This window comes from Lonchura striata, chromosome 14, assembly GCF_046129695.1.
Source record: "Lonchura striata isolate bLonStr1 chromosome 14, bLonStr1.mat, whole genome shotgun sequence".
NCBI lineage: Eukaryota > Metazoa > Chordata > Aves > Passeriformes > Estrildidae > Lonchura > Lonchura striata.
In genome coordinates, this window is record NC_134616.1 from 15882764 (window position 1) to 15908362 (window position 25599).

Consider the following 25599-nt stretch of genomic DNA (forward strand, 5'->3'; position numbering starts at 1 on the left):
GACTCCCGCACGTCCTCCTCCTCATCGCACGCAGTGCTCCCTTCTGAAAAGCCGGCACAGAGAGGCTGAAGGGCGTTCGGGAAGGGAGATCCTGCGCACGGAGGGATGGAGGGGCCGCACGGAGCTGGAAGGGGGTCCCAACCCAGGGGCTGGAGCTGCTGGGGTCGAACTGGGGAACCAGCCCCTGATCCCGGGCCCAGGGGAATGGTGAGGAAGGACAGCCAGGTCCTCCTCTCACAAGGGAGCATGAGACAGGTGAAGCCCCGAATTACAGAGACTTCAGCTAAAAGGCAAGAAAGGCACCAAATTTTCAGGAAATCTGGATCAGGTTGGGATCAACTCCCACTTCTCAGATCACCCCAGGCACAGTCAGAGGCAGCCCCAGCACCAAATCTTGAGGAAATCTGAATCAGGTTAGGATCAGCTCCCACTCCCCAAACCACCCCAGGCACAGCCCCAGCCTGCCCCCAGCATCCCCACAGCCACCCTCACCCAAGGGACCCCCAAGAGACCCCACTGAGGTCCCACCCAGGAGGGAGGGCTGGGGAAGGGGCCAGGCCCGGGCTGGGGATCCCTGGCCCGGCTTTCCTCCTGCAGCAGCTCTTCCCTCCCTGCTGCCTCCCCAAACCCCCCCAGCCCCCCCGGAGCACCCACCTCTCTCGGGGCCGTGGTGGACATCCCCAGTCCGCTCTGGCTCTGCCTCGCTGGGCCGAGGCCACCCCGGGCTTGTGCCGGGAGCTCGCCGGGCTCGCTGCGGCCGGGGGGACGCCCCGCTCGCCTGTCCCCGAGCCCGGCACACAAAGGTCTGCAAAGCTGCCGGAGCAGCCCCGCGCCTCCCCCGCTCCCCCACCGAAACCCAAAACCACCTATTTTTGTCTTTTCCTTTCTCCTCCTCGGGAGGTTTCCAGCCATCAAATGCTTCCCGGGAGCCCTTCAAAGGAAAAGCGGCCGCCCCGTCCCATCCACTTGCTAAACCAGTCTGAGCAGTGCCGGGAGGGCGGGCGGGAGAGGCCCCGGCACCCCCGGCAGGGACAGGGACAAGGAGCCGTCCGCAGGGACCGCGGGGATGCCAGAGCCAGGGCACCGCCACCCCCCTGCCCCCCCGGGACACGGGGATGCCACAGCCGGCAGGACCCCCCGGCAGGCTGCAGAGCCCCTCGCAGGCACTGCTGGTTCAGCAGGGAAGCAGTTTGGGGATTGCTAAATTCTTCTCCCAGCCATGGAAAAGTGCAGGCAGGTGATGGGGAAAGAGCCCAGAGGAGATGGGGAGGCCCCCAGTATCCCCAGTGGGGGAGCACTGGGAGGCACCACAGCCCCCCGCAGGGAGATGGAGCTCCGGGCATTCCTGGGAGAGGAGGAGGGAGGTGAGGAAGCAGAAGGGCCTCAGGCTGAGGTGAGTTGCCAGGACAAAATTTCAGGGTGGGAGGAAGGGGGTGGTATCAGCCATTCTTCCCTCCAAAAGCCTGCCTTGGACCTCTGCCAAGCCTGGGAAACAATCGGGAGGGTTTTCTGGGCTCCCACCAAGCACAGCCCCAGGCACTGGAGAATTCCTAGGGGACCGGGAGCTGGATGTGCCCCTCGTGCCACAAAGTCTGGCAGCCACTGCCAGGAGGCTTTGCTGAAGCTCAGGGACCACCTGTGCCCAGAATGGGGGTGGCACAGCCCTCCCTGGGGTTCACCTTGCCCTTGCACATGCTGCAGGACAGACCCAGGTGACGCGGATGGGGCAGGTCAGGGTGAGAGCCAGGGCGGCCCGTGGCTGTGGAAAGAGCTCGACAGCCCCAGCACAGCACAGGGAGCAGCTGGAGGCCCCTGGCTGAGCTTAAACCGGCCCAGGGATGTCGGTGGGGATCTCAAATGGGGCTGCTCAGAGCAATTAAAAGCCATCAGGGCCTCACCCAGGAGAGGGAGCTGGGAGGAAGCACAGCCTGGAGCCCCTGGGATGGCGATGGGTTGGCACCTGCTCCTGTGTGGCAGGACTCGACATCTTCTCCAGCCACAGGCTGATGCCCACACACCGCTGTCCCTTTGTCACGGGCGTTTGACACAGGACCCTGTGTGACCCCCGAACTCCTGCAGCTCCTCCCGAGACCTGGGGGCTGTCCCCCTGTTCCCACTGCCCAACCCAGCCTGTGCCAACCTGTCCCTGCCAAGGGCACTCAGAGCGCAGAAGCTGCAGCCGCAGTCCGAGCAGCGGAAGGGTTTGATGCCCCCCGTGCTTGTGGAACTTTCCCACGGGCATTTTTAGGGCTTCTCACCCGTGCCAGGGGAGCACCGAGGGATCAGCGCTGCCACGGCGGCCCCCAGGGAAATTCCCAAAGGACGGGAATCCCTGGGCTCCTCCTCCAGCCGTCGCCCAGCGCGGGCCGCTGGCGCCACCGGGTGCCCGAGCGCCGCCACCGGGCCAGAGCAGCGCGGCCCGGGCGGCTCGGGCTGCGAGCAGCGCCCCGGCAGCCCCAGCCGCACACACGGACTGCGGGCGCTGGGGTGGGGCACCCCCGGCCAGCCTGGGGAATGAAGGACAGCAGGGTCCCCCGAGCATGGCTTTGCCTACCAGCACCCCAAAAAGGTGCCACAGAGCCCAAGTGTCCCAAAGTGCCACCCTGAACCTTGACAAAGGGTGACAGCACCCCCAAAGAGCGCCCTGTCCCCCTAAAGCGCACCTCCCGAGAGCCCCCAGAGGAAACCCCCCAGGCCTGACACACACTGCCAGCACCCTGTGCTCCCCCCAAGGGACCCCCGTGTCTGGGTGGGGCTGCCAGCACCCCCAGTGCCACCCCTGAGGGTGCCCACAGGTCCGTGCCGGGTCCCCCACGCGTGCCCCGGGACCCCACGCGGGGTGCGGTAGGGTCGGGGGTCCCGCTTGTCCCTGCGCTGCCCCTCGGTCCCGCTGGCCGTGCTGCGGGTGGGGCTGTGCCCGGTGTCCCCCGGGGCCGGGCTGGGCCCTTTAAGAAGCTCCACCCTCGGCCGAGCCCAGGAGGCGCCGCGGGGCTCTTCAAAAGGTGACAGAATTCCCAAATCCTCCAAAAGGAGGATTTTTTTCATTTCTGTAAGGAGTATTTTTATATTTTCTTTGTATTTTTTCTCTCCAGATTAGGACATCTTTCATGCAAAATCCCCAGAAAGCTTCAATTGAAGAATTTAGAGATTTTTTTTTCCTTAGCATTCCTTAGACTCCTACATCTGAGTTGTTCGTCAGGATGATGAAGAGAGCTGGGATGAGGCTGGAGCCCTGTGGAACCCCAGTAATGATAGGTGGCAGGCAGGTGTCACCCCACTCTGTCATGCTCTGTGCCCAAGCCAGGAGGCAGCTGCTCCCCCATCCCCTGTGTTTATCCAGCATGTTTATCCTGGACATTTTGTCCAGAAGGACCCTGGGACAGACAGGATCAAAAGCTTTGCTGGAGTCGAAGAAGATTCCATCTCCTGGCTTTCCTTGATCAGCCAGGTGGGATAGCCTGTTGCAGAAGGAAATCAGGCTGGACAAGCAGGACTTTCCCCTCATGGAGCTGTGACCAGTAACTGTGTTATCCTCCAGGTGTTTTCCAATACTTCCCAGAATTATCTTTTCCATGACTTTACTGGGCACTGAAGTGAGAGTGACAGGCTGTGGGTCGCAGGGTCCTCCTTCTTGCCCTTCTGGAAAATCAGGACAACAGTCCCCAGTTTCCAGCCAGCTGGAACCTCCTGGATTCCCAAGACCATTCAAAATCCTCAAGAGTGGCTTTGTGATGGCATCAGCCAACTCTTTGGAGGATTCTCGGGTGAATCCCACCAGGTCCCATAGGGATTTGGAGGGATCCAGCTGGAGCAGGAGATCCTGCACAAGTTCATTCAAGATCGTTCCTGCAGTCCTGCTTACCCAGCTCAGGGCACTGGGAGCCCCTTGGTCCATCCTCTGGACAGAGAATGCATTGAACAGCTCTGCCTAGTCCCTGTCCCCTTTGGGAGGTGACATCCTCACCCTGACCAGGCCAATCCACGGTAGTTCTACCATGCTGCTCACCAGTAATAGATTTGAGCAAACATTCCCACCTGGCAGCTTTCCAGGCACTCTGCCCCAGGCCTGCAGCTCAGGAGGGGTGGCTGTGGCAGGGACAGGCCCCAGCACTTCACCCATGCCCAAGCAGACTCTCCCTCAGGCCACGGGGGTCACGGACCACCTCAGGCCAGGGACAAGCTCTGCCCATGGCACACCCTGGCTGGCAGATAGAAAGCTGAGGGAAAGCACTTTGAGTTGTTTTCAGGTCCCTGAAGTGCTCCCCCAGCTCCTCCTCACACCAGTTCCCCCATCCCCACACAGACAGGGCAAAAGCACCAACTCAGAAGGAGTCTGGGAATTCCCTGTAGGGTCTGCCCTGGGTATGGGAGGTGTCATGGTCCCCATCACCCTTCCCACCATCCAACAGCTCAGAGCATCCAACCCCAAATCCTGACACCCTCCCAGCAACCAGGGGAGTTGGCTGAGAGGGATGAAGAAACACTCCTCAAAAACCATGATTAAAAAGCAAAGCGTGTGGCCACAGCCGCTGGTTTAACTTAGAAACATTTCAAGTGGCCCAGAGTCTTTCAAAAAACCCGAGAGCTGCTGGCCCTCATCCCCCCCACCCTGTCCCACCCCCTTGTAGAATTCCATAAAATAAAAGTTCCATGTTGCACAAAGTTTTCCCTTTGTGTGGTGCTGATGGTGTTTGTGGGTCACTGTTGGGTTGTGTTTTCCCCCTTCTTGATTCCTCTTTTCCTCCTGGCTCTCCGTGCACCCAGCACTTCCCATGAAGCCCAGCATGTGCTGAGGGACACACAGAGAGGTGATGTCCCTTCTCCTGCTGGGACAGTCTGGGGATAGAGCAGGAATGGCCATCAGCTCCTCCATCGCCCCTCAGCTGCCCCGTCCTTGCCACGGTTCCCGGGCACTGGGAGGGGCAGGGGACAGGGAGCACACTGGGGACAACAACGGGCAGGAGGCTGAAGAGCCTGAGGCAGCTGCTGGGTGAATTCCAGGTGATGAGTCAAGGAGCCTCCAGGCGAGGACAAACCCAGGAATAAAACCAGCTAGGAACAAGAAGGGGGCAGCAGTCCAGAATCCATTGTTTGCTGTCCCGTGCCGTGCCGGCGGAGCTCCTGCAGCGAGCACGGCTCGGCCCCGGCGCTCCCGCAGTCCCGCCCCGCCCCGCAGGAGCCGCGGGGTGTGGATGGGTGGAGGGAGGGAGGCGCCGCCGGCTCCCGGCGCGGCGGGCGCCGCTCACGATGCTCACATCATGACGTGCCGCCGGCGGTGCAGGGCCAGGTGGTCGGAGCGGGAGAAGCTGCGGTCGCAGTCCGAGCAGCGGAAGGGTTTGATGCCCGTGTGCTTGCGGAAGTGCCGGGTCAGCTCGTCCGAGCGGGCGAACTTCCAGGTGCAGCCTTCCCACGTGCATTTGTAGGGCTTCTCGCCTGTGCCAGGGGAGCACCGAGCGGTCAGCGCTGCCGCAACGAGCCCCCAAAGCCCTCACGGAAATTCCAAACGGGGAATCCCACACCACCTCCACACCCAGCACTCCCAAAGGGCCACAGCACCATCACACGGGAGATCCAGGACACCAATCCCACCCCCTACCTGTGTGTATCCTCCGGTGGGCTTTGAGGTGGGAGCTTTTGGTGTAGACCTTATTGCAGCCCTCGAAGTCGCACTGGTGGATGCGCCGCTTCTTCAGGTCCGGGGAATCGGCTCTGGGGCCCCGCACGGCCGGCCTGCGGGAGCAGGGAGAGCTGGAGCCATGGCCCCGGGGCTCACGGGGGGGCTCAGGAGGATAAAGGGTGGGGAGGCACAGCAGGGGGAGACTCACTCTCTCTGCAGGTCCTGGAAAGGTGCTGGGCCGCTCTCAGAGGCGCTGTCCTCGCTGTCGCTGTTCATGTCCATGGGGTACACGGAGCCAGGGTCCATTTTCACTGGAGGGGTCCGGGAAAGGAAAGCTTTAGGGCACAAAGCGGCAAGGGGTGAGCACAGAACAGAGACATCCCCAAAACTCCCACCCCACATCAGGGGTGCAGCGTTCTGCCTGCCCCTGCAGTGCTCCAAGCACCGCCCGTCCCTACAGAAAATCAAATCCAAGTGGGTAGATAGAGAACCCCCAAAGGGAGGGAACAACTTGGGGGCACCACTTTTGGCTGCCTGCTCCTGCCCAGAGCAGGGCAGATCCAGGTCCCCCACCCCGGATCAGGTGGGAAGCTGGGAATGTCCCGGGAAAGAGGACTGTGGGGGGCACAGGGAGCAGCTGAGTTGAAACCAGAGCTGCTGGCATGGCAGCAGGCAGCCAGTGGGAAGGGCAGGGCAGGCTGCCAGCAGCAGGATGGGTGGAGAACAGGCAGTGCCATGCCCTGTGTGTCCCTGCCCTCCCCATGTCCCCTGGGGCGCAGAGGCTGGGGGCTGAGGGCCTTTGTATGAGAGTAGCACATGGCGCTGGCAGGGACACCCCACGGTGAAAAACGAGGTTCCCTTCGAGGGTGCCCCTCCAGGAGGCAGGGCAGACACTCTCCACCCCCCAGATTCCAGGGTTGCCCCCAAGTGCCCTTACCAGACCCAGCGTTCTTGCCGTCCCCCCCGATGAGGGGCACGGTAATGGCGGTGACGCCGTCCGTGGGCACCGTGGTGTAGACGACGGGGAGGGACTGCACCACCACGGGGATGGTCTGCAGGTTGCCCATCTTGCTGGGCAGGTTGACGGAGGGGATGGTGTGGATGACGTGGAGGATCTGCTGCCCGCCGCTGCCCTGCGTGGAGGCCAGGATGGAGCCGGGTGAGAGGACAGCCGGGATGGCCGAGGTGGAGCTGAGACCGGAGGGCGGGATGGACACGGTGCTGGGAGCGGGAAGCGGGGGAGCCACCAGCATGGGGGAAGACTGGACCGAGGTGGGAGGCGGTGGCGGCGGGGCCGAGGCCGGAGCCACCTTGGATTTATTGAGGGAGAGATCGACGGGCTCGGCCTGGGGCTGGCTGCAGTCGCTGGCCAGCAGCTCCTCGGGGGGCTCCGTCTTGATGTCGGCCAGCAGCACCGGGGGGTCGAGGGGGCCCTCAGCCAGCAGCGCCGACGAGCTCATGGCGGGCGTCGCCTTCCCCTGGCCCTGCAAGAGACCCGCAGTCCGTGAGGAGCCAGGGAAACTGAGGCACGGGGCGGGGGCGAAGAGGATCTTTTAACGGGCTCCCACCAACCAACCGACTGGGGCGGCGCCTCTGGGCGGCTCCGCCGGGGCGTGGGGCCACCCGGGGGTCGCCGGGCCGGGCATGGCGGGGCCCGCCCGTGCCCTGGGGCGGGGCCGGGCCCGCCCGGCCCTCTCGGACCCGCCCGGCCCTCACGGGCCCGCCCGGCCCCTCACGGCGGCGGCGGCGGCGCGCGCCGAGGGCGGGAACCGCAGGCCCCGCCCCCCCGCGCGCGCCTTTGTGCCGGGCTGCCGGGGGCGTGTCCGCGCGCGGGGCGGGGCCGGCCCCGCCCCGCTCCTTCCCCCCGCGCCTTAAAGGGGCCGCGCCCCCCCCGGCCCGCGCGCCCCCGCCCGGGGTCACTCACGCACTGACCCGCGGGGCTCCCACGCGTGTCCGCCGCGCTCGCAGCCCCCTCCCGCCGCCCGCAGCACCATCTCCCGCGCCGCGCCGGCCGAGGTGCGAACGGCCCCGCGGCTCCACCTGGGCTCGGCCGCGGGTGGAGCTTCTTAAAGGGCCCGGCCCGGCCCCCGCGGGAGGCACCGGGCACGGCCCCACCCGCGGCACGGCCGGCGCTGCGCCCCCGCGGGACCGCGACACAACCGAGGGACAAGCGGGAACCCCAGCCCCACCGCACCCCGCGCTGGGTCCCGGGGCACGCGTGGGGACAGCCGGTACGGGGAAAGCCCTGGCCGAACGAGCTCCTCGTCGCCCCCCGCGCTGCCCCGCGACCGCCCGGCGCTGCCCCGGGCCCCCCGCACGTACCTGCCCACGCAGGGACCGTCCCCGCCCGCGGAGCCCCCACGCACCGGCCTCGCGCGGCGGCCCCGCCCCGCCACACCCAGCGCCGCGCCCCGCGCACACGGCCCGGCCCCGCCCGGGGGGGGCGGCGGCTACAGCGCACCCCCGGCACCGGCACCGAGCCCACGGCACCGGCACCGAGCCCACCCGGTACCGACACAGGGTCCTCGGCACCGGCACCGAACCCTCCCCATACAGGCACCGAGCCCACGGCACCGGCACCGAGCCCACCCGGTACCGGCACCGAACCCCCCCGGCACCGGCACCGAGCCCACGGCACCGGCACCGAGCCCACCCGGTACCGACACAGGGTCCTCGGCACCGGCACCGAACTCTCCCCATACAGGCACCGAACCCCCCCGGCACCGGCACCGAGCCCACGGCACCGGCACCGAGCCTACCCACCACGGCACAGGGTTCTCGGCACCGCTACTGAACCCTCCCCATACAGGCACCGAACCCCCAGCACCGAACCCCCCCCCGGCACCGGCACCGAGCCCACCCGGTACCGGCACCGAGCCCACCCACCACGGCACAGGGTCCTCGGCACCGGCACCGATCCCTCCCCATACAGGCACCGAATCCCCCCGGCACCGGCACGGAGTGCAAGGCACCGGCGCCGAACCCTCCCGATACCGGCGCCGAGCCCAAGGCACCGGCACCGAACCACGCTCACACGCGGAGCCCCGTAAAACCGTGTCCCCCCACAGCACCTTCACACTCTTCCCTGATATCTTGGGGGATATCAGGGCATATATCCCCCAAGAACCGCCCCCCCTCCCACAGCCAGGGACCCCCCAACACACGCAACGAGCCACGGAACCCCCAAGCACAGCCCCCCACGAATCACCCCCAGATACAGCCGGGAGCCCCCCCAAACACACCCCAAAAAGAGCCAGAGACATCCCCCCTCCTCAGAACCCACCTCTTCACCTGGGGACCCCCCGACACACAAAGCCCCTCTAAGGGAGGTACATACGGTACCCCCCAAGCACCCCCAAACAGAGACAGAGACCCCTCCCAGTACCCACAGATTAGGGGGATCCCCCCAGCACAAACAATCAGCCGGGGTCCCCCACCAAACACCTCCATAAGCAGCCAGGGACCCCCAAAACACCCCCTCACACACTCACAAACTACCAGCGCCCCCAAAAACCTCCACTCTCAGGCAGGGACCCCCATAGAACCCCCCCAAATCCAGGGACCCCCAAAACACGCCCCAACATTGAGCGACACACATCAAACACCCCTCGCTCAGTCAGGGACCCCCTCCAACACATCCCCAGCTCCTCAAAGCACCCCCTCCAGCCCGATCCCCCCAAAAACACACCGGGGGACACCCCCAGACAGACACCCAGCTGTGCCCCGCACCTGGGGACTCAATGTCCCCCCAGAGCCCCCCAGGAGCGGCCCCTCACAGCCGGGGGGTCCCCACAAACAGGCTCATTGTGGGGGGGAGGAATGGGGGCACAAAAGGGATGCCCCGTCCTCCCTTGGGGACCCTCCCCTACCCAAATTTGGGGGCCCCTTGTAGCCCAAAGCCCCGCGGGCGCAGGGGGTGCGGGATGGGGCAGCTAAGTGGGTGGGGGGAGCTCGGTGCCTCCCAAATTCCACCACTGCTGACCCCCCCACCCCTTTATGGGTGAACTGAATTCCTCTGTCCTCAGCCTGGTGCACCCCAAAACCAGCCAGGGGTGCGGGCTGGGGGCTCGGGGTGCCCCCCTTCAAACCCACATACGTGGGGGTGCTGTGCACCCCTCCCGACACTTTCTGTCCCCCACACCCCGGGAGTAATTAGCGTTAGTGCCCCCCCTTTTTGGCCCTAAACAGCTTAAGGAGGCATTTCGGGTGACCTTGGGCGAGGGGGGAGTAGCGTGGGAAACCGCCTCCCACAGCCCCCCACCCCCGCTTTGTCCCCTCCGTGTCCCCACCCCCTCCCCCCGCCGCGCGTCCCCCACCCGTGGGCGTGGGGGGGTCACACCCCGCCGCCGCCGCCACACCCCCCCGTGGAATTTCCTCCGCGCTCCACCCTCCGCCGGGGCCGCTCGGGACACGGCGGGGGGGCACGGAGAGCACACCGAGGGGGGACCCCCGGGGAGGGAGGGGTGGGCAGGAGGGGCCCGGCGCGCAAACGGGGTCTGGCCCTTTAAGAGCAAAGGGCGTGGGAGGGGGAGGGAAGGGCGGGGCCGCCCGCGGTGACCTCCCAGCCGCGGGGGGGCGCCCTCCCCGGAAGCGCGCGCGGCGCACGGGGGGGGGGGGACTCCCCACGCGCGACCCCCGCGTGAGGGGGCGAGGGGGGAGGGCAGGCCTGAGGGGGCGCGGCGGGCGGGACCCTCCCTCCCCATCCCTCCCATCCCTCCCCATCCCTCCTCCCTCTCCCCCCGCCGCACCCCCCGCTCCCACCCCCCCCCCGGCCCCCTCAGCCCCCCACGCGCGCCCCCCCCGCGCCCCCGGCCCCACGCACCGTCCCCCGCGCCTCCTCCGAGCGCATCCCCGGCCGCCGCCGCCGCCGCTGCCCCCGGGGCGGTGCCGGGTGGGGCGGGGTGGGGCCCCCACGGGCGGGGAGGGGCCGCGTGGGGCGGAGCTCCCCTCCCCCACCCTCTTTTTTTTGGGGTGGGGGTGCCCCGCCCTTGGGATGACATCACCGGCAGCCAATGGGCGGCTCCCCTCGCATCCGGCGTTGCCATGGGAACGCGCGGGATTTGGGGGAGGGGGGTGGACCCCAACTTGCTGCCACCCCCCCAACACGGAGTGCGCCCCAAAACCGGGGAGGGGGTGCTGGAGGGCTCAGCCCTGCGGGACTGGTGGCAGAGATGAGGGGGAGCAGAGACCCCCCCACTGGGGGTCCTGGGGTTCTCCTGCACCTCCATCCACCCCCAGATCCGAGCACCCATGGGGGCACTGCCTGCACTCCCCCCGGTCTCTGCCTCCCGAGCCACAGGTAAGCCCCCCAAATATGTGGGTACCCCCCCAGCACCCCAGTGGGGTCCCCCAGGGTGGCAGGGTCCTGGCAGAGCTGGGGGAGCCTCTCCAGGGGCTGCAGCAACAGGGGTATCTGGAGGTCCTCTGGCCCCTTCCTGGGGGGGTCTGGGGGTCCCGGGAGCCCCTGGGCAGTGGGAATCCACCCCCCACTCATCCCACGCTCCCTGAACCCCACTGGTTTTCCAGCCTCTCGTCCCAAAGGGACCCGGCTGCTGCCAGCGCTGTGTCCCCAGCCTCAGTGTCCCCAGCCTTGAGCTGTCCCCAGATCCCCACCCTGTGCTGGGTTTGCCGGGGCAGGCCCAGGCTGGGTTAATCTCCCTGTAACCCCCCAAATGCAGGACCCCCACACCCAGCCCTGACCCAGCTCATCCCCAGGAATGGGAAATCAGCAGATGGGGACTCAGCCAGGTGTCCCCTAGTCACAATGTCCCTGCCAGGGGTGACTCAAGGAGCAGGTCATGGCCACCAAGGGGGTGACGTTGGCACACACAAAACTCCTCCAGGGGTGGGAAGGGACCCCCGTGACCCCCCACTTCTGCCAAGCCACCACACCACAACCAGCACCAAACCAACTTTGTTTTGGCAAAAAATTCCCTTCCCCTCCTCAGGAAACACCAGGGAGGCACCAGGACAGGGTCAGGCAGGGACCCTCCCTCGGGCAACCTCCCCTAGGGAGCTTTTGGGGACCAGAAAAGCTTTTGGGGGATGAGTGGGCCCTGCACCCAAAGGCTCCCCTGCCCCAATGTCACCAAGCTGAAGGACCAGCAGCAGGCACAGGTGACCTCCCAAAAAACACAAAACAAAGGGGTGAGCAGGGCAGGGGTTGCCCCCAAGGTCCCCTCTCCTGCTCCCCAAGGATGGATTTGGGCAGGAGGGGCTGGACCCGGGCAGGGAATGGTGCAAATGCTCCTCATGAGGTGTCCACAAGGCACAATTCAGCAGTGACAGTTCAGGGTGACTTCGGAGGATCCATGACCCCCTGGATGTGTTGGAGGAGCTGGTTCCAGCTGGAGAACAGTGTGTGGCCACCACAGCCCCGTGTCCATCCCCCCAGCAGCTCCAGGGGACAATTCTGTGCCAAAAAGGAGGAAAACCAAGTGGAAGCGTCCCCAGGGAGACCCTCAGGAGTTCTTGGCCCCACACAGCTTATCCTGGGAGAAACAGCCTGGGGCTGACCCCACTGGAGCCTTCCATGCTCCAAGGCAAGAAAGAAATGGTCAAAAAATCTGGAAGTAGCTCCAAGACACCCTCCGGGAGCACAGCCTGTCCCAGGGAACTCACCCCAGGCCCCAGAGCAGCTCCAAGGGGAAAGGAACTGGGCCAAGGGGGGATTTATTCAGGATCTCAGTGACACATGGCATCAAGTTTCTCCTCATTTCAAGGTCAAGTGGCGAAGGAAAAGGCTGGATCACGGCCACCTCATCCAGGTTTGGGATCACTGTGTGAAACACATCTGGAGAAGGCATCAATTTTTTTTTTCTGAGGTTAGGAGCTGCCAGAGAAAGTGAGAAGAGTTTTCCCACCAGAGGGTGGAATGAGGGTGATGAGCCTGATCTCCCAAACCTCCCTGCTTGGAAAGGAAGGAGCCAGAGCAGCTACCAACCCCAAAAAGGCCTGGGATCTGCTTTGGGAAGGGACAAAGGACACACCTAAGTGCCATCCGAGCAGGCAGGGCAGGCTCTGACACAGCCACCCGTGTTTGTCACAGGCTGTCACTCGATGAGCACAGTGGCATCTCCACCACAGCGGAAGGACCAGGCTGATTCCCACAGATCCATGCACTTCAGGAAAAGGGATTTGGAGTGGGAGAACAGCAGAACTTTACCCCAGCCCCCACTGGGTCACTGTCCCAGGAGCTCCAGCTCAGGATTTGGCTCCTGACAGCTCCAGCTCCAGCCACTTGTCCCTCACAGCTCTTTGTCACCTGCCCTGCACTCCACATTCCTCCTCTGGCATTATTCCACTTCCATGTGCTGCTGTGGTTTATTCCCAAAGGAAACCCAGGGCAACTCCAGTCACCATGGCAATGAGCAGCATTCCCACCCTCCCTCCTCCCCGGCTCCCAGCAAGTGCCCAAAGCTCCTGGACCTGCGGCCTCTCCTGCTCTCCTGAAGCCCTTCCCAGTGGGATGGGATATTCCAGAGGCTCCAACACCCACACGCTCTTGCTCCGAGGCAGGGTTGCAGTGTGGGAAGCTCTGACATTCCCAGCAGGGTCTGATCCCAGCCACGGGGCAGCTCCATGGGGGAACCACTCCAGGTATTCCACCCTGCACCCCGGCGAACACAACCTGTGCCCGGCCCATTCCCGGCTCCGCAGGGGCTCCTTGGGAACAGCTCCTCTCCCACGGGGACGATTCCCATCGGAACTCCCCAGCCGAGGCAGGCAGCTGCCGGGTGGGCGGTGCGAGACGCGGCTGTTGAATTCGGGAGGACGGAGCGGGGCTGGGAGCTCTCTCCGGCCCTTTTAGCTCCTCGCTCCCACTCCTGGGCTCGCCCCGGTGGAATTCTCCCCTCCCCGCGGGTGTGTGGGCAGGGATGCAGGCACGGAGGCACCACACCCGTTTTTTACACAGCAATTTGATGCAGCAAGAGAGAATAAAGGGAGGGAGATGCTGCCAAGCGATTCCCATTGAAACTCTGGAACGGCTTTCAGCCAAATCCCCCCAAAACCACAACCGGAGCCATGCAGCTCCTACAGCTCCTGCTTCCCAAAGCTGCCCTGGGATTTGGGAGAAAGCAAAGCCACTTTGCAAAGCTCTCAGATCTGAAATCCCTGGTAGCAAAAATTTATTTCCATGACCAAAGATGAGGAGAAATTTATAAACTTATTCTAGCAACCATCCAAGGAAACAGTAAATATCCCATCAGACGGCAGCCACGCATCCACGAGGGCTCTGCCACACGCCCTGCGGGCACATCACCTGTCCTGCTCCTTCCCCACCCTCCCGTGCCAGGGAATTCCAGGAAGGTCAGCAGCAGATCCAGCCAGCCTCCAGCTCTAGTGTCCGACGTGATAAGGAGAAAAAACAAGCAGCACACTCATTTCAAAGCCCAACAAAGACATGGACAGTGTTAGATTCTCCTAAAAAGAAGTAGTCCCGATTTGTTTTTTCTCCCCCCAAAGCCCCAGTGCCTGGGATCAGCGCATGAGCAGGCTGTGCTTTGGTCCATCCACCCTCTCCAGCTTCTCAAAGTGTTTCCTGGCGTTCCGGATGTTGATCAGCGTGGCCGCGGAAGCTGAGACGGAAAAGGGACACGGGAGATAAAAAGAAGTTAAAAAGGGTGAGAGTCACCACGGCCTCAGGGCTGCCTGGCTCCAGCAGCTCTGTCTGCAGGGGCTGGGGGCATCCTGCTGCTCCCAAGCCAGGCAAAATCCACAGTGGGATTTTGGGCTGGGCAAAACTTAAGGGTGGGAAGGGCTGGGTAAAATTTCATGTGAGATGGTCTGGGCAAGGTTTAAGGTGTGATGGTCTGGGTAGAATTCAGTGGGGGATGATCTGGGCAAAATTTGATCTCGGATGGTCTGGACAAAATTTAATGTGGGAAGGTCTGGGTAAAATTTCATGTGGGATGGGTAAAAATGAAGCACGGGAAGGTCTGGACAAAATTCAGCATGGAATGGTCTGAGCAAAATTTAATGTGGGAAGGCCTGGGCAAAGTTTAGTGTGGTATGGTCAGCTGATCCCAGAAGAACAGGAGGAAAAGCCTCTCCCAGGCAGAGCTGTTCATCCCAGAGCTCTTCCCAGCCCAGCAATGCCCAGCTGGAGCCTCACTGCCAGGGATCCCCCACTGTCCCAAATTCCCCAAGTGAGGAGGGCAGGGGAACCACAGCAGCAGGCCTGAGCAGTGCTGGGCAGTGTCCCCGGAGCCCCTGAGCTCCCAGCAGGAATTCCAAGAGCTGTGTAAACAGGGATCTGCTCCCAGGGGCTGTGGGCTGGCAGTGCTGCAGCTCCTCCTTGGGATAAATAGAGGCTGCTAAAATTAGAGCCTGTCCACCCGAGACAGCCCAGGCAGCCAGAGCAACACCCAAACATGAGCCAGCTCTGCTTCCTCCCCAAAAATCACTGGGGCTGCCAGCTCCCAACTGCCCAAAATAGGCTTTAGGCTCGACCTGCTCAGCCAGGTCTGGTTTGGTGGCTCCCTGTGGCAGCAGCACCAGCTCAGCTGTGCCACCACCTCTGCAGGGTTCTGCTCACACTCAATCCCTCCCTCTTAACCAGTTCTGTAATTAAAAACTCATTTTCCAAAAGAAACATGGTTTAAACTGGACTAATTCCACCTTTTTTGAGGTTATTCTGAGTTTATTTTTGTCCCAAGCAGGTTTCTCTTGGCTCTGACTTACGTATGGAGGGGTCTGACATGACCACCATCACGTAGGTGTTGGATGTGAAGATGTCAATGAAAGCAGCAAAGTTGGAGTTCCTGACCTCCATGCTCTGGAAAGAAGCTGCCAGCTTACTGAAAAACAAGGAAATAAAGGGGGAAAAAAGAGTGAATGAAGAGCTTTTGTGCCCACATGGCCAAAATCCCTGATCTGAGCTGTTGGGAACAAGGAGGAGCTGGAATTCCCACTTGGCAAGGTGTGGTTACAGCAGGGCTTTGGCTGGGCTTGGTTTTAAAGACAAATTCCTCAGTTTGGGGCCAAATGAGAACAATATCAGTTGATTGTGCATTGAATGAAGGAAATTCCAGACACAAGTCCCAGGCCTGCTCCCTATGGATACCAGGGCTCAGCCATTCCCAGCTGGACACTCTGAATGAGCAGCAGAAATCAGGCATAAAATGGGAATATCTGGAGACATCTGAAATCTGTAGACCCCCCCAGAAACGTCCCCATTTTATCCAGCTCCACACACCCTCAGAATTAACCTGGCAGTGGAATCTGAGGGCTGTGCAAAGCCAAGCTTCCCAGTTTTCCACTGAAAATAGGGATAAACAGTGTCTGCAAGCCCTGTCCTCCCCAGGCAGCCCAGGGGCTGGGCTGGAGCAGAGCTCTCCATTCCCAGTTTCCAAGAGAAACGTTTCTGATCACTTCAGCCCTGGAATTCCTCTGCCTTGATCCAGGAGAAGGAGGCCTGGAATAAAACAGCACCAAAGCTCTCCCACCATGAGTAAAGGAGGAGTTAAAATTAACATCTAATGATCTGTGTTCCAGCAATATTCCACCCTGGCATTCCAGCTGCTGAGGAGTGGAACTGGGATTCTCTGGGAAGCGCTCTGGAAAAAGCTGGAATAGCCCTGATCTCCCCAGTGCTGATGGGAGCAGCTCACCTGCAGCTCAGCTTGAACTGTTTGATGATGTTGCTGATCTTCTCAAACCTGTGCACATCCCGCTGCTCCTTGCACTGATAGTGGGAAATCACCTGGAGAAGGGGCACAGCCAGTCAGGGATTCCAGCACAGCTCTCCCACAGCAGTTCTGGGAATGGCTGGGGAGCAAGGCAGGGATCCCCTCTGCCTTTGGCCGACTGGATCTTGGGAAGGGTTTACCAAAATTCTTGTGGTGCTTTCGTGGAGAAACTCAGTGACAGGATCAGCACACAAAGGATGGCACAGATCTGCCAGGTGACACCACTGTCCCCTGAGGGCTTCACCTCAGCAACAATTTAAATCTTGATCCCAAAATAGGTGGAAGCAGAGTAAAAAAATGTGTCCACGGCCTCAGGAATGGGCCGAGTGCTGTGAGGGATTTTCCCTCCTAAGGAGCTGCTGGGATATTCCCCATCCTGCACAGGCAGTGATCCCAAAGCCAAACTAAGCTGTTCCTCCCTAAGAAAAGCAGCTCAAAGGCAGCTGGATCCTTGGGAATTCCTTCTCCATGGCTCCAGTCAGAGCAGAGGAAGCAGCCCCGAGTGCCTGGATGGCACTGAAGGGAGGATCTGAAGGGTTTAGGAACCCTTGAAAACATCTCCATAGACATTCCCACCAAGCTGGTGGCCCCAGCCTTTACTCCTCAGCCACACGGAGTGAGAGCTGCATTTCCTGCCCAAACAGCTCCATTCCCACAGCAAACAGGACAGGAACATCTTCAAAATCATAGGGCAGCTGCTTTGAACTCTTCACAATCCCAAAATCAGCTCTCACTGGATGTGTCAGGAGCCCTTGCACAGGGATGTGAAACTGCTCTATTCTGGGAGTCACATTTAACAGGTATTTTAGGGGTTTTTTCCTCTTTTTTTCCCCTTAACTACCTTAAACCCATCACTTTTTAAATTTGCCCAATTATTTGCACAAGCACAGCTTTAGCCACATTAAAGATTTGCAGTTCCCAATGTTCAATTTCCTTCCTAAACTTCCCAGATGAGGTTTCTTCACTACAATTCAAACACAATTTCAGAATAAAGTTTTCAGAATAAGATTTCCCAAAGAGATTTTCACAGGAAGATTTCCCTTCAAGAGAAGAGAGTCCTGGGAATGTTTAAATATATGAAAAAAAGGGAGAAGTTTTTTAACAAGTCACCATTGCACCTAAATTAAGGACACAATTTTTGTAGCAAAGATAATTTCTTTCAGTTAAAAATGTCCTTGAAACAATCACACTGTCACACACCCCAAGGTGGAACTATTCATTATCTCCAAAAGGTCAAAAAACAGAACTTGTCAGGCATGGCGAGTGTTTGTTTCTGATAGTTTAAGGAGGGACAAAAGTCATGGCTCCTTTCCCAAATTCCCTCCATCATTTCCAAATCACCAGCAAGGAAAACACTCCAAATAATTCAAGTATTTCCTTCAGCTCAGCAAGAGTTTGGTGCAAACTGTGAAGAGCCCAGCCCAGCAATCAGGAATATGGACAAACACCAGGAGTGGTTTCATCCAGCACCTCTGCAGAGGGATTGGGAGCACAAGGTCCTGGAAAAGCATCACATCCTGGCTGCCCCCCATCCATGCTCTGGATTTGCAGAACATCAAAAATCAAAAGAAATCAGGTCCAGCTGAAATGGCCCAGCAGGAGGAAGTGAAAAGGTTTGGTTGTGAAGCTACAAAAGGTTCCTGCCCTGTGCAGAGGGGGATTCTCAGAGCAGTCCCACACAATGGGGACATGAAACACTCCCAGAGCCTGCAAGAGGAAACCCCAACCAAACCTCAGCTCAGCTGCTGCACGGGGAATTTTGGGATGGTCCTGCGGGCCACAGGGTCCCAGTAGCTGCTTTCAGAATCCCAAGGCCTGGATCAGGGCATCCTGCACTGGGGCTGGCACCTCCCAAATCCATGGAATCCCACAATGGGTTAGCTTGGAAGGACCTCAAAGCTCATCCAGTTCCCTGGAAACACCTCCCACTGTCCCAGGCTGCTCCAGCCCCAGTGTCCAGCCTGGCCTTGGGCACTGCCAGGGATCCAGGGGCAGCCCCAGCTGCTCTGGGCACCTGTGCCAGGGCCTGCCCACCCTCCCAGGGGACAATTCCTAAATTCCCAGTGTCCCATCCATCCCTGCCCTGTGGCAGTGGGAGCCATTCCCTGTGTCCTGTCCCTCCATCCCCTGTCCCCAGCCCCTCTGCAGCTCTCCTGGAGCCCCTCAGGCCCTGGCAGGGCTCTGAGCTCTCCCTGGAGCTTCTCCTCTCCAGGGGAGCACCCCCAGCTCTCCCAGCCTGGCTCCAGAGCAGAGGGGAGGGAAAGGGAGGCTTCACCCAGGGAATCCATCCCAGGAACTCACCAGGAACGTGGCTCTCTCAAACAGCAGCACCTCGTCTGCCTCGATGATCTGAGCAAAGTTCCTCAGGTTCATCTCCAGCTGCTGCACATTGGGGATCAGCTGATAGACAATGCTGGACCAGGCCTGGACATGGAGACACAGAAAGGTCCCACCAGCTCCTCTCCTCAGCCCCTCGTGAGAAACGTGCTCCCAGAGGGATTTTTGGCACTCCTGGGTGCTGACAGCCTGGGTAAGGCTGAGAAGCTTCTCTGCCCTCCATGTCCAGGTCCCAGAGGGAGCCCAGACCTAAGGAGACCCTGCCCTGGCTCCAGTTCTTCTCCAGCAGGCAGAGAAACTGCTGCTTTAACTTGGGAATGCTTCTGTCTCCTTCTCCCACTCGAGTTCACAGAGATTTTTAATCCTGAGCAAGGTCAGCATGCAGATGGACACTTGGCAGCTCATGCCTGACCCAAACAAAGTTCCACCTTATCCCAACAAGCCAGGAACAAGCCCAGGAGGAACTGGGGGATTCTGGGATCAACATCTGTGCTCATCCACACTCGGATTTTCCAAGCTCAGCCTCCCCTCCCTGCCCAGCTGCTGACCCAGGTGTGGGACAGTGCCCAAACTCCCCATTCCCAACAGCCAGGGGGATATTTGGGATGCCTGTCTGCCAAGTTCCTGATATTTACCACAGGCTCCTGACTTTTTAAAATTAATACATTAACTCTAGGATTAATTTGGGTTTCACTGACACCCTGCAGAAGCAGCTGCTGCAGAGCTGAACACAGCAGCAGCAGCAGCCCCAGGGATCCTCCTCCTGCTCTTGCTCCCAGAGGAAAGGCAGATGTGGAGAAGAAGCTGCACCAACCTTGTAAAGGGTCTCATCCCAGATGGACGTTCTGAAACAAACACATTCCAAGGGCCGGGAAAGGCGCTTCAAGTCTTCCTCACGCTCCTTAAAAATCTGGGGAACAGAGAGAGTTTAGGGGTTGAGTGTAAATGCTCCTGTGGTTGCTGTATGGATTTATGGGATGAATTTCACATGGATCTCTGGGATACTGCAGGGGAGACTGGCCAGGAACCGTCCCAGGAAGCAGCAGGGCCAGGGATGTCTTGCTGCAGAATCCCAAAATTGTTTGGGTTGGAAGGAACCAAGGTGTGCTGGGAGCTCTGGAATTAGGCAGGAAAGGCTTTTCTTGTCCCTACAACTCAGCACTGCTGTTCTCCAGTGGATTCTAGGATGACACACTTTAAAAGGAGGCAGGAAAAACTCTGAGAACATCTGAGAAAGCCTTCGAGGAACAGCCCCGAGGGGCTGCTTTGAGGTGTGACCCACATGGCACAAGGGATGTGCTTCCATAGCAACCGCCAGCTCCTCACCAGATCCCGCTGGTCCTCCTGCACCAAGTCCATCTTGTGCACCAGGCAGAAGATCTTGGCATCGGGGGAGTTCTGGAGAATGGCCTCCAGGCAGGACTGGTAGTAGTGCATGTCCTTCTCCAGCTCCCTGCTCTCCACGTCGAACACGTAGATCAGCACCTCCACGTTGCGGAAGATGTTGTCCCTCTGGCTGGTGAAGTAGTTCTCCATGAAGGTGTCCTGGCTGAGGGAGCAGAGCAGGAGATCCCTTTAGAGCAGCTCCTGCCTGTGTTTGTGGGAATCTCCTCCTGCCAGGAGGGCAGGGCTGGGATTTGAAGCTGCAGCCCCCACCCGGGAGGCCAGGCTGGAGCTGCATGCCCTGGGCATTCCCAAGGAAAGCTGGATGCTCCTGGACAGCATCAGCCCCCCAGTCCCAAAGGAAGGAAGCTGAAGCTTCCCTCGTGTCCTGCTGCTTCTGGCTCCAGGCTGGCTTTAAGGAGCTGTTTACGGGACCCCACAGCAGCAGGAACAGGTAAAATGTGACCCAAAGCATCAGTTCAGCCTTAAATCCCAGGATATAATCTCCTTAACTCTGGCTGAACATGACTGAGATGATCCAGAGGCCATGGAGCTGAGGAGGGGATAGCATTCCTTGAAAAAAGCTGCTTCCAGGAGCCACAGGATCAACCTCCAGCATGGCCTCTCTGCACAAATCCCACCTGGATGGAGCTGGAGTGAGCAATTCCAGCACCACAGGAGAGCAGCAGGAGCGTTCCCTCGGCACCACCTCACCCCAGGGGGAGAAGAATCCACTCTGTTCCATCCCCGATTCCCCAGAGCCTCCCCCAAAGGCTGGGAAAGGCCAGGAATAATCAGTACCTACCCTCCGCAGTCCCACAGGTTCAACACCAGGTTTCCCAGGAATCTAACGTGGGAATGCTCCACATCAACTGCAAAGAGACAGCAAGAGCTCACTGACTGCACCACACAGCCAGGGCAGAGCGTGGGCAGCCAAAAATCATGGAAATCAGCATCAAATCATGGAATGGTTTGGGCTGGAAGGGATTAAAGCCCTCATTCCAGCCCCTGCCACCTTCCACTATCCCAGGTTGCTCCAAGCCCCATCCAGCCTGGCCTTGGACACTTCCAGGGATGGGCATTCCTCACAAAGCAGCCCCAGTTTGTAAAATCCCACCAAAACACCATTTCCCAGAGGAATTCAGGCCTCTCTGCCCACTGCTCTCCTGAGAAGTGCAGCAAGTGTTCCCCTTCACTCACTCTTTCCTTGATCCCTGGGATATTGTAGGAATGACTCTGCAGGGCTTTAAGCCATCCTTAACAAAATAAACCAGGAACACAGGGAATGTAAACTTCAGGAAGAGGCCAAATTCATGGCAAAGAGGAAATTTACACCAATCCCTGACATTTAATCCTCACAGACCCTTCCCAGTGAAAAGCACCAGATCCCAACAACTCATCCACCTCTCCCAACAAAGGCTTTGGAAAGGGAAAAAGGAAAGGCATTCATTAAGCCCAGTGCATCATCCTGCCAAAACCACAGGGGCATTGCAGGATCCCTGTGCTGGAGATCCCTGGATACAGCAGGAATGTTCCACCAACACAGAGGAGGCCCTGAGAGGTGCAGCTGCACCAAAGGCTGCTTCCTGATCCCAAAAAAAAAGGGAGTTAAGGATTAAAGTTGAACAATAAAGCAGCAAAGGAAAGGGAGTTAATGCTAAAAGTTGAACAATAAAGCAGCACCAAAGGCTGCTTCCTGATCCCAAAAATAAACAGTTAAGGATAGAAGTTGAACAATAAAGCAGCAAAGCTGATCCCAGTGCTGCCTTTCCCCTCCCTGCACTTCCTGCGTGTCCCTGGCTGATCCCAAAGCTCCCAGCGGGGTGTGGCAGCTGGGAGGACCTGCAGGGACACACCCGACCCAGGGATCGCTGCAGGGAAGGGCCCGCCCCTCTAAGGAGGGGGTTGGAGCCCTGGATGTGGGAATCGCCGGCAGTTCTGGCAGCTCTTTCCTTACTCGTGGCCCCCAGGCGCCGCGTGTCCCGGGCGATGTAGTTGGCAAAGATAATGGATCTCATGCTGGTCTTCCCAGACCCACTTTTACCCATCAGCAGCACCTGCACAGAGGGAAAGGAGGAAAAATGAGCTCCCAGTGAGCACCGAGTCCTTCCTGGCTCCCTGGAGCTGGCATCTTACTGCCAAAGGCACACAGCTGGGAATGCACCAGGAGAGAGGCAGAGAGGAGCACGAGGGAAGCAGGACAAGCATCCCAACCACTCCTGGTTGGTCCCTGGGCCATGGTCATCCCACCTCCTGCTGTCCTCGGTCCCTGGGCCATGGTCATCCCATCTCCCTGCTGTCCTTGGTCCCTGGGCATGGTCATCCCACCTCCTGCTGTCCTCGGTCCCTGGGCCATGGTCATCCCACCTCCTGCTGTCCTCGGTCCCTGGGCCATGGTCATCCCACCTCCTGCTGTCCTTGGTCCCTGGGCCATGGTCATCCCATCTCCCTGCTGTCCTTGGTCCCTGGGCCATGGTCAGATTAAACACTTTTCTACAAAAATGTGGACAGGACTTGGGAAAAGCAGGAGCTGCCTCCTCATTCCCAGCCCCTCCCACCTGATGGCTTTGGTGGCACCAAAGGATTTTGAAGATGAGGAACAGTTTTGTCTTGACTCTCCAGACCACAAACAACCCCTCAGCTCCTGGTTTTCCACCCCAAATACTCTGTCCTAACAAGACACGGGTGGGATGGACTTTAAAGACCTTCTAATACTGCTCTTCCCACAATATGACTGTCTGTTTTTTTTTTTCCCCAGATACCAGGGACATTTCCAGTTTCAGGTGACAGAAGGCAAAAAAAAAAAACGGGAAAAGTAAATGGGACAAGCCAGGTCAGGGTCCCCAGAGCAGGGGACACCCTTTATGGCTCCAGTGACACCTCTCCAGAGGAGACTCTTGGCTCCATGATGTCCCATCCCTGCAGACCTCAGGGGAAAGGAGAGGCAGCCAGAAAGTAGGGAATGCAGGGGGGGTGGGGATGAGGGGATACAGTCACACCAGGCAAGGCTTTACATTGTGATCTAAAAATAAAAATTAAACAAAACAAACCCATCAGTGGCAGCCAACACAGCCTTGCTCACAAAACCCAGCTGTTAAACAAGTCACAAAGCCAAATCCAGCTCCTGTCTGCCATCCAGGAGGGATTTCAGGAGAACAGCCCAGTGAGTGCCTCCCAGCCTCCCCTCACCCTGGACAGCAGGGCAGGAGCTGCCTCGCACAAAAGCAAGGCAGAACTCCCCAATCCTGTTTAATTTGGGTTACTCCTGTGTGCTCGGGTCACCCCTGCAGCAGCTCTGGGCTGGGAGCACCCTGGCCAAAGGGAAGCTGCCCACAGGCTCCAGGATTGGCAACAAGGAGTGTTCCTGCCTGTTCCACACCCTGGATGCTGCCCTGTCCTGTCCTGTCCCCTGAGCTGATCCCAGAGAACAGCCAAGCTCTTATTTCACAGCACCAGCACAAAATCCCAAGCAGAAACTCGATCCCACTCTGAGGCATGGCCCAAACCAGCCCCAGTTCCCAAAGTTTAGGATGCAGAGGCCTTGCAAAGAGGTCAGACAGGGAACCCAACCCCACCCCACCACGGAAAAGCACCCAGATGTTCCTTGAAGAGCTCTGGCTGTGCTCCTGCTGGGATACACCCACCCCTTCGATGCCCAGAGCTGCTGCTCCTTCCCTACTGTTAAATTCCATCCTCCTGGGAGCCCCGAGGGGATCTGGGGCTCCTGGGACACCTCAGGAGGGTGGCCCAGGGACAGGGCAAGACAGGAGCAGATCCTCCTCCCTGAGCACGGGGTTTGCAGAAGGTTTTGCAACACCCAGGGAACAGAAACTGCCGGGGAAGGCTCTGCACAAAACCAGCCCATCCAGGCCAGGATTAAATCCGGTTTTAACGCCTGGCACTTCCACAGAGGATGCAGCACTGACTCCAAGGGGCACCAGAGCCCCAGCCCGAGGGATGGATACAACAAACGGTGCTCTGGATGGGGATGGGGAGGAAAACACAGAATCCTCCTCCCTGTCCTTACCTTTTTCTTCATGGCTGTGCTTGGCATCACACACCTACAGAGAGAAACCCACCTTGGATCGCTGCTTCCCACACGCACAGGCTCCGCCCGCCAATGCCAATCCCAATGCCAATCCCAATGCCACCCCCGGTACCGGGAAGCGCTGACACAGCCCCGCTCCCCTCCCCCTGCTCCGGGCCATGGGGAACTCCCGCTGCCGCCGGGGAACCGCCGGCGCTCCCCAAACCACCCGGCCCGGCTGGGATCGCTGCGGCCGGGCCGGGAGCCCCTCCGCAGCCCCTTCCCTCCGGATTCCCCGCAGCCCCGCCTCCGGGGATGTCCTTCCACTCCCCCGGGACGCCATTCAGCCCCTTCCCCGCCATCCCCGGGGATATCCCGCAGCCCATCCCCCGGGATATCCCGCAGCCCATCCCCGCCATTCCCGGGATATCCCGCAGCCCCATCCCCGCCATCCCCCGGGATATCCCGCAGCCCATCCCCGGCATTCCCTGGGATGTCCCGCAGTCCCATCCCCCGGGATATCCCGCAGCTCCATCCCCGCCATTCCCCCGGGATGTCCCGCAGCCCATCCCCCGGGATATCCCGCAGCCCATCCCCGCCATCCCCGGGGATGTCCCGCAGCCCATCCCCCGGGATATCCCGCAGCCCATCCCCGCCATTCCCCGGGATATCCCGCAGCCCCATTTCCCGGGATGTCCCGCAGCCCATCCCCCGGGATATCCCGCAGCCCATCCCCGCCATTCCCCGGGATATCCCGCAGCCCCATTCCCCGGGATATCCCGCAGCCCATCCCCGCCATCCCCCGGGATATCCCGCAGCCCCATTCCCCGGGATATCCCGCAGCCCATCCCCGCCATTCCCCGGGATGTCCCGCAGCCCATCCCCGCCATTCCCGGGGGTTTCCCGCAGCCCCATCCCCGCAGCGCCCGCGCCCCCCGCTCCGTGCCTCGGTACCTCCGGCGGCGATGGGCGGCGCGGGGCCGGCTTGGCGGGCGATGCCGGTGGGACCCCCGGTACCTCCGGCGGCTCGGGGGGCGCTGCCGGTGTGAGCCCCGGCAGGCCGGGCGGCTCGGGCGGTGCCGGTGCCCGGCTCGGGGGTTGTGCGGTGCCCGGGGCGGTGTCGGTGCCCGGCTCGGGGGATGCCCGGGGCGGTGTCAGTGCCCGGCTCGGCGGTGCCCGGGGCGGCGGCGGTGCCCGGCTCGGCGGTGCCCGGCTCGGGGGCTGTGCGGTACCCGGCTCGGCGGTGCCCAGCTCGGGGCTGTGGCGGTGCCCGGGCCGGTGTCGGTGCCCGGCTCGGGGGGTGCCCGGGGCGGTGGCGGTGCCCGGCTCGGGGCTGTGGCGGTCCCGCCCCCCGCGCTCACGGGACTCAGCGCTCGGCGGCCGCCGTCGGTCACGTGAGCGCCCGCCCCGCGCAGGCGCCTCCGGCGTCACGTGACTCGGGCGCGGGGCGGCCGAAGCCTCGGCCGCCATGTTGGATGAGGGCAGCGCCTTTCTGGCACGGCGAGGGCGTTTACTGGGGGATCCTAACTAATACCGGGTATTCC

General features: G+C 60.8%; 2 protein-coding genes and 1 long non-coding RNA gene across 3 annotated transcripts; 1 reads left to right on the plus strand and 2 right to left on the minus strand.

Annotated features, from left to right (window-relative positions):
* Nucleotides 1–4512: 4512 nt before the first annotated feature.
* On the minus strand, nucleotides 4513–10502 carry KLF8 (KLF transcription factor 8). The gene is made up of 5 exons (XM_077786575.1): nucleotides 10440–10502; nucleotides 6555–7101; nucleotides 5826–5952; nucleotides 5597–5730; nucleotides 4513–5433 (listed from the first exon to the last, which is right to left on the minus strand). The coding sequence occupies exons 1-5, from the start codon at nucleotides 10464–10466 to the stop codon at nucleotides 5252–5254; spliced, it is 1017 nt and encodes a 338-aa protein (XP_077642701.1). The 5' UTR covers nucleotides 10467–10502; the 3' UTR covers nucleotides 4513–5251.
* A 221-nt stretch (nucleotides 10503–10723) lies between these two features.
* On the plus strand, nucleotides 10724–15451 carry LOC110467893 (uncharacterized). Its single transcript, XR_002464937.3, has 3 exons — nucleotides 10724–10916; nucleotides 14084–14241; nucleotides 15280–15451. It is a non-coding gene; the product is annotated as an uncharacterized LOC110467893 (long non-coding RNA).
* LOC110467892 (ras-related GTP-binding protein A) lies at nucleotides 13718–25155 on the minus strand. Its single transcript, XM_021525305.3, has 10 exons — nucleotides 25010–25155; nucleotides 24056–24089; nucleotides 21986–22085; nucleotides 20834–20900; nucleotides 19972–20194; nucleotides 19460–19555; nucleotides 18610–18732; nucleotides 16231–16322; nucleotides 15302–15417; nucleotides 13718–14196 (listed from the first exon to the last, which is right to left on the minus strand). The coding sequence occupies exons 2-10, from the start codon at nucleotides 24080–24082 to the stop codon at nucleotides 14099–14101; spliced, it is 942 nt and encodes a 313-aa protein (XP_021380980.1). The 5' UTR covers nucleotides 24083–24089; nucleotides 25010–25155; the 3' UTR covers nucleotides 13718–14098.
* Nucleotides 25156–25599: the final 444 nt, after the last annotated feature.